At 44.4% G+C, this 16,729-nt stretch overlaps 2 protein-coding genes across 2 annotated transcripts; one reads left to right on the top strand and one right to left on the bottom strand.

Moving 5' to 3' along the window:
* Positions 1 to 13,818: 13,818 nt before the first annotated feature.
* CCR75_006072 (uncharacterized protein) lies at positions 13,819 to 15,256 on the top strand (the record flags this gene model as incomplete). The annotated part of the gene is made up of 3 exons (XM_067964144.1): positions 13,819 to 13,978; positions 14,041 to 14,713; positions 14,776 to 15,256. 3 exons carry the CDS (start codon positions 13,819 to 13,821, stop codon positions 15,254 to 15,256), a joined length of 1,314 nt encoding a protein of 437 aa, XP_067814467.1.
* Positions 15,257 to 15,328: 72 nt separating this feature from the next.
* CCR75_006071 (uncharacterized protein) lies at positions 15,329 to 16,729 on the bottom strand (the record flags this gene model as incomplete). Its single annotated transcript, XM_067964143.1, has 1 exon — positions 15,329 to 16,729. The coding sequence occupies one exon, from the start codon at positions 16,727 to 16,729 to the stop codon at positions 15,329 to 15,331; it is 1,401 nt and encodes a 466-aa protein (XP_067814466.1).

Here is a 16,729-nt window from a genome sequence, read left to right as displayed (position 1 = left end):
GTTTGGATGGGCAATAATGCCGCATCATCACTCCTCATGAGCTCGTTGTCCGCATCACTACTATGAGGTGACGGCAACGGTGTCGACTCATTGTAGTCGACAATGAGCGACGGATCAACATCCTCACTGTTAAAGTGGGATGGATCCTTTAGCCCTGTTAACGCGACAGCCGCAGTGGCTGTCGGCGTTCCGACTAAGGCATTAGACGCGGCCGGCGAATTAACGCGGCGCGTGCGCTTAGTGCGAGGTTGAGTGGGCGTCTTCGCAGACGACCCACCAACGTGGCCCCTTTTAGGTGGCATCTTGGGCGCCGTGTATGGAAACACGTGCGCTAGAGTGATCGAGTGAACTAGCGGCGCGTAAAGCTGCTCGCAGTTCCTCTCTCCTCTTTGTCGAATTTAAAAATGTAAATTCGTTCTTAAAGAGGGGGATGGTGTAACGGGCTAAAGTTGCCCTAATGTTACACAGTCCCCGTTAAGTACATTTGGTGTACTTAAGGGGATGGTCAATTACTAAATAATAGTAATTAGACCCAACACTCGGGTGTGGTTCACATTGTGACCAATTCTTGTGTATGTGATGCACAAAGGTGAATTCACATTAGGAGGATGACGGCTAGCGTCATCCGTTACGCGAGATATCTAGAAAGATACGCTCGCAATACATATTAGTGTTTTCTACAGAGATAACTTTTTTGATTGGTAAAAATAGGTATTTATAACTAATGCCACTAAATATAAATCGGTCTGAATCTTTTTCCTACTAAGTAGGAAGTATATTCAGACTGATTTATATACTAAGTGCGCACGAGGAGCCGGATTACCGCTCCCGTGACGACACTTTACTAGATCGCTAAGGCGCCCACCACAGCTAACTCACTGCACGCAAGAGAAGACGGTCTTACCGCTTCCTTTCTGTGCTAGGGTGTGTCTAAGTAGAGCGTGGCCGCATTAAGACGTGCCCGTCTACATGAATGCTTTATAATATAATAGCTTGAAAGCAACTCCACATAATTCAACTAGCTCGTAGAGTGGCATCCTTGGTAATAAATTGCCGCAATAAGGTACTTTTGGCGATACTAATGCTATGAATTTGCGTCTGCGCATGTGAAATTGCGACGAGATGATTGATGCCCACGCGCCACTGTGCACAATGTATACAAAATTCTATTTACAATTTGAATCTACCAAAAGATTGATGTAAAAGTTAACTAAACCAGTTAACATTCAAGCTTTATGCATCCCAAATCTGACTCCTTCGGAGATGGTGGCTCCGTGCCACGTGGTCCTTGTGCATCCGTAAAGTTTAAGAGCGCGTGTTGCACTACGCTTGAGTCATCCACAAAATAACAGATGTTGTATACTTTCCTAGAGAAAATATAAAAACACAATCTTCTTTATTCTGAAATGTAACGTTGACATTATCGAATTGCCCAGTGTCACCTGGAATAGGTCCGCATGGCTCGATCTAAAAAATTTTTTATAAGAAATAAGAAGAAATTATCTATTGTTTAGTACGGTGACACAGCGTAAAATAGCAATCGCCAACGCGAAACGCCAAATCAAATGTTCTGCACGAGGTCAAATCACAAAGTAGTCCATCACAAGGCATGTCAGCTACCAATAGAACCGAGCAAAGTGGTTGGTACACGGCCGAACCATCATTGCAACGGGCACCATCGCTAGTGGCCCACATATTATCATCCAGGACTTTTCAATGGCTGTAATGATGACATTTGATTGAAAAAACGTTGGATGGGTGAGTTTAGGAAAAAGCGAGGGTGACTTTAAGAGTGCCAATATATTGATTTAGAGATTTGATTAGTTAAATTTTTAATAACTCACCAACAAACATTGATCCGGCAGTCACAAAATGAAGCTGAGAGCTCACAACCTGTATAGTAAGTGTACATGCTTGTAGCCCACATAGCTAGTGCACAGGTGCAACTTGCCAACCGGATACCAAAGCGTCCATTATTTGTAAATGGTTGCTTAGGCCTTACCCTGATCATTAACGGCTGAATTAATTGCGTAAAAAATAGAAAAAGCCAACTGACGACTTGCAGTAAGCTCTAAAGACGTGTTCCAGGGAGAAGTTCTGGATATTGTGTACTATTTTATAAACTTATGACACATGTACAGATGACACTGGCTTTGTCAAGGCCCATTCGGCAAATAGTCAAGGACCATTTCACACAACATACGGACTCGACTATAAATCATGTCATTCGGATCATAATTGTCGCGGGCACCTTTCACTAGTACTGGTAAGTACTAGTTAACCTTACACTGATTACAGTGTAGGTAGGGTGCCTCTAAAGTTCACGTACACAAGAGTACAGAGGAAGGTTTCTAGGTATATAAGGGTCTTTAGCTACTAAAGGTAATTCAAAGGATTAGAACTAGGGGATAGTAAAACTGTATTAATATTATTAGTTTCCTACGTAACCTTTTTCTATCTACTACTGAATTTATTATATTAATATCTGACTAAGTATGGCGTCTCCTTGCGCACCGCACAATCGTGTCTTGAAACGATTGGCGGGGTCGATCTCGACTTTATTCACCAATCAATAGAGCTAATGTCTTATTTCATCAATAATATCAAATTTGGTATTATTATAACTATTTCAGTCGTAATTAATTAGATAGTAATTTTCATACATCTTTGCTTATTTCCTCTTATAGGAAATAAAACTTATGTAACGGGACACCCGTTACATCACCCCACCCCCTTAACCAGCAGTCACTATAGTGACTGATGTAGGGTGACAGAAAGATTATTAAGTCTTTCCCTATAATTAGCATTATCGAATTTAATCAAGGTACCAATTTTATTTGCATTATGACTTTAATCAAAATCCCGATTTTATTTACATTCTTGGTTTTGAGCAAAATCAAGATGGCGACAAACAAGTCTGTTCGCGTGGGCCACGAGGCCGCTCAGCTGGCAGCTGCACGGATCAGCGTATCTGTCAGTAAGGAAAATGTATCAGTAGACACAAATGCGTCTACTGCGCGGGATATATCACCTCCTACTCCCAATAGAGGTGTATGTCATCTGTCATCTGTTGATAACATTGCAGGTGACGGGGACAAGTCACCTGCTACACCTCTTGTGGGTGACCGGTCCAAGTCACCTGCATCGCCCGACTCAGTGGCTACTGAGAAGGCCGCCCGATCACCTGAAGTCGAGTCCGTTAAACCTTTGGGTTCTAACGTGAGAACCAAAGAGGTGATGACGAGGTTGTTTAACTCGTCGGACTTCTTGGTTCTAACGTGACTACCAAAGAGGTGATGACGAGGTTGTTTAACTCGTCGGACTTCATTGGTGGGGATGCATCATCAGATTACTCCGAGGGCGATGACCACTCTGGTGACGTTAGTATGCGTCACCAGGAACTACGTGGTCGCGAAGGTAAGAGTGCTTCTGGTGGTGCTAGTTCGCATCACCAGAGAAGGAGTGAATTTAGGGATCGCAGGGCCAAGTTAACGTTAACGTCAATATGAGCTAACAGGAGAGGGACCGCAATACGTTGCGGTTCGCTCCTGAAAAGAGGCCTTAACTACCCTTTAAGAGAAACCCCATTCCATTCGTTGATCTGGTATGACCAACGATCAATATCATATTCCGTCATTCGACTCATCCAGGCTTCACAAGTCATTCTAGGATGAAACAGAATTCTATATCGATGCCTTTTACCGGCATCGGTGGTACACTTGCAAACGGGCAAAGGATGTCAAACATTTGTTCCAAGCTTGGACAGCCTTTGTACAGAATGTACGAAACATAAGCCGTGAGGTCTGGCTTGACAAGCTAAATGCTTTCCGTGGACGTTCGAGAAACGGACCGTAGTCGGTGCAGGCTATAAGTTGCAGCATATGTCTAGAGAGGCAGGGTTTCCTTGGCTCTCGTGGGGGGGGGACTCATGCCCATGCTGTTTCAAGGGTGCAGGTCATGCCCCTAAGGAAGCATATTTCCACAAAGATCCCCATTGGAGGACTTTCATCTCTTACGAGATGCGTCCAAGGATTGAAAATCTTCAATCCTTTTACGAGCGCGGGAAGCGCTCGTTCTCCGATGGACCTTCTGCCGAGGAGGATGGGTCTCGTCGTACTGCAAGCGGGACCCGGAACGTCCAACATAAGTTGGGAACGAGGTTCCCAACTATCATGCGAGGGTGGATACCCTCGCCAACGAACGAGATAACTTGTTCGAACCCCCTTTGCCTCACGGTGGTTCAAGAAACTTTCAACTAGAAAGACCTTCACACCACCTGAATCCATCAATGGACGTGGAGGGGAAGGAGAGATCGGGGTCGCCTCGTTTAACGACCCCGACTCAACATCGTGATTTAGATCATACCCTTTGTTATTTAAGGGAAAAGCTTTAAACGAGCGATCCCATCCCGCGCGTTAGCGGTGACAATTGACAATGTTTCTCGTGACTAGCTGAAAAGTTGTGTGCAGATTGCGACTGAAGAACTGGCAAACGAAAGGAGATATCAGTCCCTTGAAAACGAGCTGTTGACAGCTCGTCAGAAGATATCTTCCTTGGGGAAAGAGTAGAATGTCTGGTTCAAGAGAATTAGACCCTGTTCCGAGACGATGAGCCTTTGGCTCGGAACCATCGGGCTTTAGCTGGTCCCCTTGACCCTTCCGGTTTAATCCGGAATCGGAAGAAGCCTCGTACGGATGGTACGGGCGGAGACGCCCAACATAAAGCGTAGTATGCGTACGCATACTACGAGGCAGCTCGATCGTGTATGCATTGCCTTGGCGATGCAATACACGAAACGGGCCGATATACCTGGGCAGAAAATTATTACTGCCTACATTCGTCATTACGTGCTTTGATAGGTTTACCGTAGACAATAGGACTAGGTCAATAGTTTTTAATGAAATGTATGTTAGCTCTTCCATTTTTGTCAGAGTTCCGTTTCTGTCGGTCCCCTGCATCAGCGATGGATTCCTGTACGAAACGGACCACTGCTTCTCTAGTCAGCAGGAAATCACCTGCTGTCTCGATTTTATTTTTGTTTTTAGTGCGAGCAGCTCGCACTGCGGAGATGTTAATCTCTTTATTATGTAGAGTACAATCATTCTCATCAATAGTATTGTTTTCGATGCTGAGTCTTTCAGCATCGTTGCTAAGTCAGTAATAGCATATTGTTATTGCTGAGTTTGTCTACTTCAATGTTAGTTAACTCAACATTGGTATCCTTCGCATTGACCTTAGGGCCAATGCGTGATGAGCAAGAGGCAAATTCGTTGCTCCCCCCTAAATAAGAGTAACTCTCAAACAGGGTAAATACACGAGGTTGGTGTAAGCCATTCACGGTGAATGCTATGTAGAAGCATGCACTGAGTTGTTGATGTCAAATTTTACAATCGGCAAGAACTCGCTCCAATTTTTAAAAGAGTGGATGTACCCGCGCAGTATCGCTTCGAGAATACGGTTTGCACGTTCCGTCTGACCATTTGTTTGAAGATGACCAGAAGTTGACCTTTTTAACTGTGTTCCAAGTGATTTGAACAATGTTTGCCAAAATTCTGCCGTGAATCTGGGGTCTAGATCTGAGACCAGCTCACGGTGTAATTCATGGAGTCAAAATATTGTGTCGATAAAGACGAGCACAGCCTTTGGCTGTGATCGACTCCGGGGCGGCAGCAAGATGTACCATCTTGCTAAAATGGTCAACAAAAACAAGAATACCATTATTCTTGTGAGTATCTTCAGGGAATACGAAGACGAAGTCCATAGATACGGACTGCTAACACTCTGCCGGAACAGGCAGAGGTTGTAACCGAGCACGATATGAAGGACTGGGCTTTACCCATTGACAACCTTCGCAAGCACGTATGTTTTTGCGGACGAAATTATACTGGCATGGCTAGTAGAAGTTGCGACTTATCGTGAGATAAGTCTTCTCACGTCCACGATGACCACGTATTGGTGCATTGTGGTACTAATACATGATGCGTTATCGCAAATTAGTATAATTCGAGATGACGACACGAGGTGTGTCGCCAGCAATGGCTGTATAATACAATAAACCATTGCGTGTTGTATATCGATGTGTTGAGGATCGATACAACTTCGACAATCCTTTAAGGATTGTTAGATGACTTTCTAAGGTAATCCAGCAATTCTCAAAGAGCCTTATCTTCTTGATAAGCTCTTCTAACGTCGTCAAGTAATCTTGACGACGGAATACTTATTGTTGCAACAGTGGCCTTATGCTCACTGTTGATTTGCGTAGCCAGCTCAGAATCGGGCCGGCGCGAAAGGGCATCATCGACGACGTTAAGTCGTCTTGGTTTATACTCTACGGAGAAGTTATACTAAGCGAAGAAAGACAACCATCTCGCCATTCTTTGCGAGAAGTGTGGACTGTTTACGGGCGTGCGTTAAGACGCATGGTCCGTGCATACAATGAACGGTCTATCTTTCAAGAGATAGACCCTAAACTTAGCCAGTGCGCATTTCATGGCAAGGAGTTCCGTGTCATGCACTCGATAGTTGCGATCAGCTGGTTGAAGCTGACGCGATTGATAATAGGCGACGCGCTCTGCGCCGTCTGTGTCATATTGCATTAGCGCATAGCCGGTTGCAAAATCGCTGGCGTCACAGACCACATGGAAAGGTCGGTCTTGGTCAGCAATTGCCAGGGTTGGCGATTGCATCAAGCTTTATTTAATACCTTCGAAGGAACGCTGACAATCAGCATTACATGACCACTTAACATTTTTCTTTCAACAAAAAAGACAGATGTACTGTCATTTCAGCATAATAAAAAAATGCTCGAGTACTCGTGCAGGTACGCCGCTAAACCGAGGAACTTTCTAAGTCCCTTTACATCGACTAGCACAGGTCAATCGGTGACCGCTTTGATATTTTCTAGATCCGGGCGTACACCGTGTTTACCCACGATGCACCCAAGAAGTGGTATTTCGCTTGCAGCGAATATACAGTTCTTGAGATTTGCATACTTGTGCTTAAGCATAAGATTGTAAGAACCTTTCGGACATGGGTACGATGTACTTCAACATCCGACTTTCCGTTCATGGCTCTGCTATGAACGGAGACGTCATCAAAATAGCTCGGTGCAAAATCTCGCACCGATCTCAACAGATTGGTTACACATCTGTTAAATGTCGCAGGGACATTACTAAGCCCCTGACTAAGCCCCTGTGGCATGACTAGCAACTCCCATAGCATAACGCTTGGGGTGCTTGCTGCTGTGAACGAGATTTCTTTTTCAGGCATAAGGATCTGATAGATCCCATCCATCAGATCCATTGAAGAAAAGATATGTACTCTTTCACATACCATTAATGGTTACATATTTTCGTGGTATCGGCGTTTGAGCCGGTACAGTTGCAGCGTTCAGCTTATTGAATGCATGCACTATCCGCCATCCTCCTGTCGCTTGCGCACACAGAAGGTCGGAGAGCTATGCGGGGAAGTTGACTCCCTCACGTGGCCCACTGCTAAGCGTTCGGCAAGAATTTGAAGATCGCTATTAGTTGATCACGAGGCAATGGCCATTGCTTCGTGACACAGTATTTCGAACCTGAGATTAGGTCGATTTTGTGTCGAGTGCCTTTATCCTTAGACAACTCGCACGGTACTGATTCAGGGAAGACATCCTTGGATTCGTTTTTTTAATCCTTATATAATAGGTTTGTCTTCATTGACTCTCAGGATTGAGACGTAAAGCGTTCAATCCGAGTCTTTTCACCGAGGACACTTTCATCCATCGATGAGCGGCGGAGAACCCCTTTGTTCTCAGGAAATACTACTGGCGACCAAATATCGGCCACGTAGTTGTCATCTGGGACAATACGCAGATCTGCTTGACTTTCCCACTACGCAGATCACGCAAGAACCGTTTCGGTTCAAGCGCTGGCAATTGAGTTATATCCGAAGCTAACTTCGGAGGCGCTATAAGATCAAGTGTGTAAGTGCCTACACTTGATCCATTGTTTACTAAGACATTTATTGTCTAGTTTCCTCTTGGATTTATTTACAAAGGTACCTGGGAACCTTTGACCACAGATTTCCGGGGACTTACCCCCACAGAAATTATTTAGGGAGTATCCTCTCCAACTTCCCCCTGGCTGTGGCTGCGCTACTACAGCGAGATCCTCTACGATCGACTCTCCAGTCGATCTAGGACTGTTGCACTGTCTCTTATGGACTGGCGTTGTAAACTTTCTTGGATGTTGCTTCTTAAAGCAAACATCCTTGTTTCGTAGTTTCAACATATTCTAGTGGTCGAGCTTTGACGCTGTTTGTGCTTGTGCACAGCCGTCGGTAGTTATGTTCACGTCACAATGGTTAATCTTCGACGCTGCCTGTGCTTGTGCACAGCCGTCGGGATCTAACTCCACAATGTGTTGAGTATTCACACTGAGGTCTTGCGCAGTCATGCTAACGACCGAACCACAAGGGAGGCTATCACGCTCACTCGTAGGACACCCACACGCTTGTGGACGCTTTAAGACGTTGATCAGTTGGCCATCTGATAGAAGAACAGCATCGTCATGGCCTAATGCTGCCAATTTATACATGGCTTGTACTTTCTGAGCCGTGGTAATCAAAAGATGACATCAAATTCGTCATCCAAGTCTAGTACGATGAAATTATCATCCTACTATTTACCCTTTAACGTATAAGATACCAACTACACGTTTCTTGAACGTTACAGATGCGCCTATTGCTAGGTGCGCTGTCATCCACGACAGAAGGATATCGCGCTCAATAAATTTAAATTTTCGATCTTCTAGCGGTTGGCGTCGACGCCCCACAATCGACTAGGACTTAAGCGGCAACTTATTTGACACTTTTTTTAGGGTGATGAGATTAACCACATCCCATGGGGCAGTTATACACAATGTTATAGTGTGAGGAGCAACTTTCGTCAGAAGACCTGCAAATTCTTTTGACGTTGCTGGATCAGTAGGGCGCTCCGCACCTACCGACCCCGACCGTTTTTTGACGATCCGTCTTGCCGTCGCGATTTCGCAACAACGTCGGATCCGAGTCCTCCGCTATTCCTAGCGAGAGGTCGGTCTTTTCGCTCACTGTTTTTAGGCACTGGCCGTGGGCATTACACTCATAGGCGCAGTGGCCCATTTTTCTTGTGACGATTACATTTCTACAATTGTTTGTAACTTGAAGAGTGAGGCTTCTCGCTCTCTACATACGAGACATCCATAGGTTCTGGACCTCTATTTTCGTGTCGTCTCGGTGGACGATAAGCGCCAGAGTGGACAAAAGCGCGTTTAAGACTAGAGTCCTCCTGTTCCGCTATAGACATCACCTGGTCTAGCGACTTTAATTCTAGCCGGAACAGGTGGGTCTTTACAGGACAATCCGCAAGACCTTAAATAAGCACAGTTGCCTGTGTTTGTTCATTAATTGGATGACTCACGATACAACTGACCAGGTGTTGTGTATGTTGGGCATGAGCGTGAATGTCACGCTTGCTCTGCTTCATTTCCAGGAGCTCGACTCGAGCCCTGAATTCGGCACGTGGCGGCTCAAATGTTTGTCTGAGCCGGGTCTTAAAGACCTCATACGACGCAAAGACTAATGGGTCGTAAAGCTTGACCCCCAAGACCCAAGATTTGCCACGTCCGGCTAAGGTGGACATGCCAAATTTCACTTTCTTCGCATCATCACTGATACGACGAGCTTCAATAGCATCGTCTTATTCGACAAACCATCTCAAAAAGGGAGTCGCCCTCGACTGCCTTAATCCTAAAAATTTCGATCTTTAAGCTTTCGGGTCGACGCGGAAGCGTCGGCCCATTAGCAGCATGTAAATGCTGCTGTCTCAAAAGTCCAAATGTACCTAACCCTGTTCTCTCAACACCTCTGTGCGTTGAGAGCCTTGCTGGTGAAGCAAGGCTACTTTCTCTTGGGCCCCGTCAGCTCGTGTTAAATGGACTCGGCTATAGTCCATGCTGCCATCTCTCCCGTGTGTACAGCATAGCGCCAACGGGTAACCCGCCTACGACATAACTTATTCGTTCGATCGCTCTCCATTGGAGGTCTTTCAAATGAGAAAATCTTTCACGCGTTGCGTGATAACCTTTTTGAGGGGCTTGGAAGCTCCCTCCTTCTTCATCCAAGATGTCCATTGGCGCTGTGGATGATCATTATGGCGTATGCCAAAAAAATTGCCTTACTTGTTGTCCTGGCGCTGCTACCCTCCTATATTATTGTCTAATGTTGTTAGCCTGGTATCCTAACTAAAGGTTGTTTCTGTGTGAACCAATCATGTAAAGCACATTGGTCAGCCTTCTAGCTCGAGACATGAAGGGTGCATGCAACATTAAAATACACCGGTAAAAATCTAGGGACCTTACTGTCTGTTTACAATTGAGCTTTCTTATGCAGAGCAGTCCAACAAGTTCAGAATACCAATGCAACTCAATACATCTGCATGGACACAGTAACATTTGGAATTTCAATGTGGCATGGAGTCCCAAAGAGATATTAAAAAGCATTGAATATAGCCCGCAAACAATACCAATTAGCTTGCAACAGTATGAATTAGCTTGCATCAGCAGCAATAGCAGATTATCGAGGACCAGGCCCAGCAGCAGATTCTGACCGTACCATGTGGATTTTTTTATCAGCTAATTTAACACAACACACCCCTTGCAAAAAAGTACTTCCAGGCAAAAATTAATCTCGGATATTTAATGTAACGGGGTGTCCCGTTACATAAGTATTATTTTCTGTAAGAAGAATCATAAATATTATTTCCCATGAGAGGAAATAAATAAAGAAGTACAAAATTATTATCTTTATTAATTTTGACTTAAATAGATAACCAAATTTGGTATTATTGATGCAATAAGACATTAGCTCTATTGATTGGATGATACAAGTCTAAATCAACCCGCCATTCGTTATAAGACACGATTGTGCGGTGCGCAAGGAGGCGCCATAGTTAGTTAGTTATATATATATCAAGTTCAGTAGTAGATAGAAGATTGTTACGTAGGAAACTAAGTATAATATTCCATCATACTTCTCTTAATTAGAAAGCCTTAGTCTAGACCTTATAGCTAAAGACCTTATCTTCATAAGAAACCTTTCTCTGTACCTTGTGTACGTGAAGTTTCGAGGCACTTAACCTACACCGTAACCAGTGTAAGGTTAACAAGTAATGAGCAGTATAGTGAAAGGTGCCCCGTTATATCTAATCCACAAATTCGTCGCCTTTCCAGTTGCAGTATTTGCCAAGCAACAGGACATAATGCCAGGGGTTGTAGGTTGGTCCACTTTAAATTTATGAAGTCATAATTTATTAATTTTAATGGCTGTAATCATGACATTTGATTGGAAAAACATGGATGAAGTGAGTTTAGGAACAACAAAAGAGAATATGATTATTCCCTATATGTAATGTTACGATACACGATGAGCCTTTTGTTCCAGCAAACAGTATTGCTTTACACATGCGTCTCAAGACGCCAACACGCCAATTTTTGACTTCATTCAATTGCTTTTGCAGATGTTAACATTATGGTTGCCAATCAAAAGCGAGCTTTACGCCGACACTTTTAATAAAGGAATGAGTTGGGTCCAGTTGAGCCTGTAAAAGGATCTGAAATCGACCCCAGCGTCCGTCTAGACTGCCGCAGGGCTTTCACAAAATGAAGTAGCATCTTTAACTTAAGTACTTAAAAGCGCGCGGCGTTTGTCTGCAAGGATGAGTGGATGTCGCTGATGTAACATTTTTTATCTCAGTTTTAGGCATAGCCAGATCAAGGCAAAATCGACCAGTCAGCTGACCTGTGTGTAGCGGGGTGTATCGTTACATGAAATCAACACTTAAAGGTTGTTACTTAATATATTATCTAAGGTAGATAATATTTGGAGAATAATACTTACATAGTAATATATGGAAAGCGTATCCATTGGTAAATATAGACCATTATATCTACGTGCTCCACGGTCCAGTCAGCACTGGACGCGCGCAATGAGAGAGACAGATAAGACTTTATTACATGTTTGTATTAGTATATTATTCAAGTTAGTATTTAACAGATAGAAATAGAAGAATTTAATTATATTAAATACAGTTTTTAAATAACCCTCTTTAAAGCAAGTGTTTTGAAGAGAATCTTCCTCTGCACGTACTAGTGTACGTGAAGTGACGTGAGGCACCACTCGCACTGAAGCAGTGCGAAGTGGACTTGTACTGAAGCAGTACCAGTCGGCAGTGCCCCGTTACGTTGTGCATGACTCCAACGGGACGCGTACGCGCATCAGCCATTGCTATACAGCTCCAGACCCCAGTAATCCTTCAGCGGTTGCTGCCCGCCTCTTCAGCAGCCGTTCTCGTGCCAGAAGTATTTTTATCGGCCATCTACTGGCAGCTCGCAACAGGCACGGACAGCGTTTGACGCGAATTCAAGATCGGCGACTATGCTGACTACCAACCCAAAACCCGAACTACGGCTGATTAAGTTAATTTCTGGTAAAATTGTGCAAGGTAGAGGTTGTAACGGGGCACTACGACTTGTACTGTTTCAGTACAAGTCCACTTCACACTGCTTCAGTTGTGAGTGGTGCATTTCGTTAGGTGACGTACACTGTACGTGCAGAGGAAGACTTCTCATAAGACAACTAGACTTAAGAGGGTAAAATGAAAACTGTATTAATATAGTTAAGTGTCTCCTAATCTATCTTTGTAAATGCTGACTTAGCTATAACCTAATACTAAAAATGAAAATAGATTTTTATCTCTATCTTATCTTGTAACTCTCTTTGATTACTTCTTCAGCTGATTGATCTGCGGAATAAATAGATATAATGGCCTATACCTATTTATGGATAAGAATTCAGAATATTACTATATAAAGTAATATCCTCCAAATATTACTATATAAAGTAATATCCTCCAAATATTATCTACCTTTTAGATAATATATTAATGAACAACCTTTAAGTGATAATTTCATGTAACGATACACCCCGTTACAGAGGTGCTAGTTGAGTCATATGAGGCAGCAGAGCAAGCCGTTTAGCAACATTGCCAACCTTTATTTAGCATCAATCAGACTCGCTGCACAAGGTCGATAATTTTCAGACCAAGTGAACATCCTCTTTGAAAGGCTAGTCTTATGACAGTCAACTACTCGTGCAATGTCCAGTACATTTATCCGAGACTTTTACGCAAAATAGTAGCCTAGATCCTAGCGCTTCCCGTAGCTTAGTGTGCGAATAATTCGGCTGTCTAAACGAACGCTATTCACCGTCTATTGATGACTCAGCTTACGCACGAGTTCTACGAATTCTAATTTTGTAATTTTGACCTCTGTGAAAAGGCAACAATTTTTTAGACCCGACAAGCAAAGAAGGGCCAGATTTTCTCCCTCTTTCGTCTTCACATCGAAAGTCAATTCAATATCGACAGCCCTGGACTATTTAGATACCCGGGGTCCCAAGGGTATCGAATGGACTGCTGCATTTGCGTTACCTGGTTGGAGCGGGCACCAATCCCGTGACCTTTGAGTCGACATGTCAATCCTTTACCACTGCACCAGGGCGGGGGGACTCCTGTGCTTCCGGCTCTCAGCAGCCGTACCGAAATGCATTTTTTATTTTCTGAAGTTAAATATTTACTTAAAATTGCTAATATTAAGTAACTTTCTATATTCCTAATTTCTTCTCCTGCTCTTATGTGTACGATGCAGATTGAGGCAGCACGAACTATAATCTTTTATCGGAACTGCTCTTGTATCACGATACAAACTTGTGTGTGAAGGCAAGAAAGTATTTTCACCCGCAATGCCAATGCCTCCTGCGCCGCCCGGCGCACTTGCTTGTCAGCGGGACTCATCGCTGCGATCTTTGCGAACATGTATTTATTCATTGCGTGAGCTTGTCGCACCATCTCTAAAAACAGCGGAAGCTCAGCGCGTCTACGAAATCGAGCTGCACGATACTGGTACGTGAGCGATTACCGACTCATGCTCATTAAAAATTATAATCGTTAATTTATTGCTGCAGTGCTATTTCCTGAGGGTGGAGGCCAGCCATGTGATGTTGGTAATATTGACGGTATCCCTGTGGACCAAGTTTACGTAAAGAACGGTCGCTGTCTGCATCGTGTCACTTTAAAGGATGGAATTCAGATGTCATTTGAGGAGGGTCAAGAGGTGTTAATTAACGTTAATTGGACTCGCAGGTTCGATCACATGCAGCAGCATTCGGCACAGCACCTCTTCAGTGCAATTGCTCATAAGTATGGATACAATACCACTACGTGGTCACTTGGGGAAGAGCGATGCAACGTGGAACTTGTGCCTATAGCGTCATGCATAAGTTCGGCAAACGGCATTATAGAGACGGAGGAGAAATCAATTTCTGCAGACGTACTTCAAAAGATTGAGGAGGGAGCAAATACAGCAATTGCGGCAGGCCTCGCAATGACGCCGTCGTTTGCAAAGCCAGGAACCGAAGAGTGGAATAAAATTGCCATGAAATTTGAGCCTGGGCATATACCGAAGGCAATGCGCATTGTTACCATTGATGGTCTGGATGTGAATCCATGCTGCGGTACGCATGTCCAGAATTTATCACAACTCGGATCTCTGCGTCTGTTGAATACGGAGTTTACGCGTAAAGCTTCTCGCATCTGGTTTGTTGCAGGAGCTCGTGTAAATCGCGAGTTTTCACGAATGTGAGTGCTAATTTCAACTGTGAACGAGGTGGGGCACTGATGCTAAAAAGTGCGTGATTTAGGTTCAAAAACGAATTCGCGATGACAAAGCTGTTAAGCACTGCGCCCGAGGATCATGCTTCTCGAGTGGAAAGGTTGCTGTATTTTCAAAAGAGTGCGACGAAAGAGCTCAAAAATCTTCAAAAAGAGCTTGCGTCTTTTATCGCGCGCGACCTGGTTGCTCGAACTGGTGAAGGTGTCATCACTTACCATCGTGATGACGGCGATCTTGGATTTTTGCAGACATTACATAGCTCTCTTGGCAACGCTAAAAATGATGCTCTGTTCATACTTACGGCTGGTGAGCTTCGTGAAGAAGGCTTGTTTCTTCTTGCTGGACCTTCTAAATTCATTAGCCAACATGGAAAAGCTGTGCTGCCCTTGATTGATGGAAAGGGCGGTGGGGGCAAGAATGGCATTATACAAGGCAAAGCAAAGAACTTGGCCAACATTGGTGCCTTAGCTGCGAAGCTTCAGGAATTACGTCTACAAGAAGAATTGTAGCCATATGAATAGATTTGAAGACGTGAATGGTTCACGAAAAATCTACTGAAAAAGCAAATCTAATGTACAAATCTAAACCACAGCATATCCGTTATGACGAGCAATGTAGACTTTGTACGAAATGAGCGTGAATACCAGCACTATACCAATTCCGATTGCACACAGGAAAAAATAAAACGAAAATTTGTACTGGCTGTCCAAGGAGGCCTTTTGTGCCGGTGCTACTTGGCCTTGACCCACGCTTGGCTCGTTGTAATCGCAAATAGTCTTCCATGTGCCAGTTTTAGCAATATGTTTTGTGATGATCGAACTAAATTCTTCTAGAGCGCAATCTAAAGCTGAGCATTTTGTCAGCTTTATCTGCTCACGTTCAGTAAATGGTGACCAGATGAACGTTCGCACGAAGTACATTTCCTTGGGCACTAGCTTCTTCGCCACGACTTTATCAAGCGGACGTGCCCGCAATTCAAAAATCATGGTGGTTCCCGGATGGATGGCTGATACATTTAAAGCTGTTGGCATTCCTTTTAAGTGAAAATCCCAGCCCAACATCATGCCCAGGCCGTGAAGCAGCTCACGATGGCCATGGAACGAAAAGTATCGGTAATCTGTAGGTGAGGGGGCTGTTGGCACAGCTCCATCCTGAAACGTCGTAAGAAGCAAGTCACTAAATCCACCCACCCAGTATGTAACTTGGCGATCCGTTGAGAAGTATCGTTCCATCAGATTTGTAAACGCTAATTGCTCTAATTGCTCGCGCGCTTCAACCGTCATACCCTCAGGTAGAGGTAGACCCTCGTCCCGATCAAAAACAAACATATCAGCCAAATCCTTTACACCGAGCACTACGTCTTCACTATCCACTAAGCTCGGAATGTCTTCGATGGCGACGCCACAGACTTCACTTACCTTGTCAAGAACGTTGCGGTACTTGTCAAAGAGCTCTGGTGCACGTTTACGTGCATACACTGCCAGGTCATCGTTTAAAACATTCTTACAAGGACCTTTGGGAGCAGCAAACGCATGTTCGTTCTCGACAAGTTGCATGGTAATCGGCACAGGTTCGTGGGAAAATCCACGGGGGCCCGTTCCGTCTGGGTACAGGCCATAGCCGAGTGCTGCGGCACTTTGCGAACAGCGCGTTGCTGCGTCAGCGCGAAAGTACGTCTCGAAGTGCGAATTGTTAACACCATTCAACGAGCGCGACAGGAAGGCCTCCTTGTGGTGTAACTCGTCCACCATGTACATGATGCGAACGTGCTCGCCCACAGAGAGGAGCTGATTCATACCAATTTCTGTTAGTTGGGTAGGCGGCACCTCATAAGCATCCATATTAGCCTTGTTGCGCGGGCATATGATCTTAACGACGTCGTTTGGGGCACGACTGCCATGGCGCGAGAGCGTCACGAGGCGGCGGAGTTCACTAAAAATCAACAGAACGTTTTTATGCTCAGTCCTAAACTTTGCGGGCAT

Source organism: Bremia lactucae, assembly GCF_004359215.1.
Source record: "Bremia lactucae strain SF5 chromosome Unknown BlacSF5_NotPlaced_200_SHOA01000120.1_2678225bp, whole genome shotgun sequence".
NCBI lineage: Eukaryota > Oomycota > Peronosporomycetes > Peronosporales > Peronosporaceae > Bremia > Bremia lactucae.
Note: the sequence above shows the minus strand (reverse complement) of the source record. Positions and strands in the feature narration are given on the sequence as shown.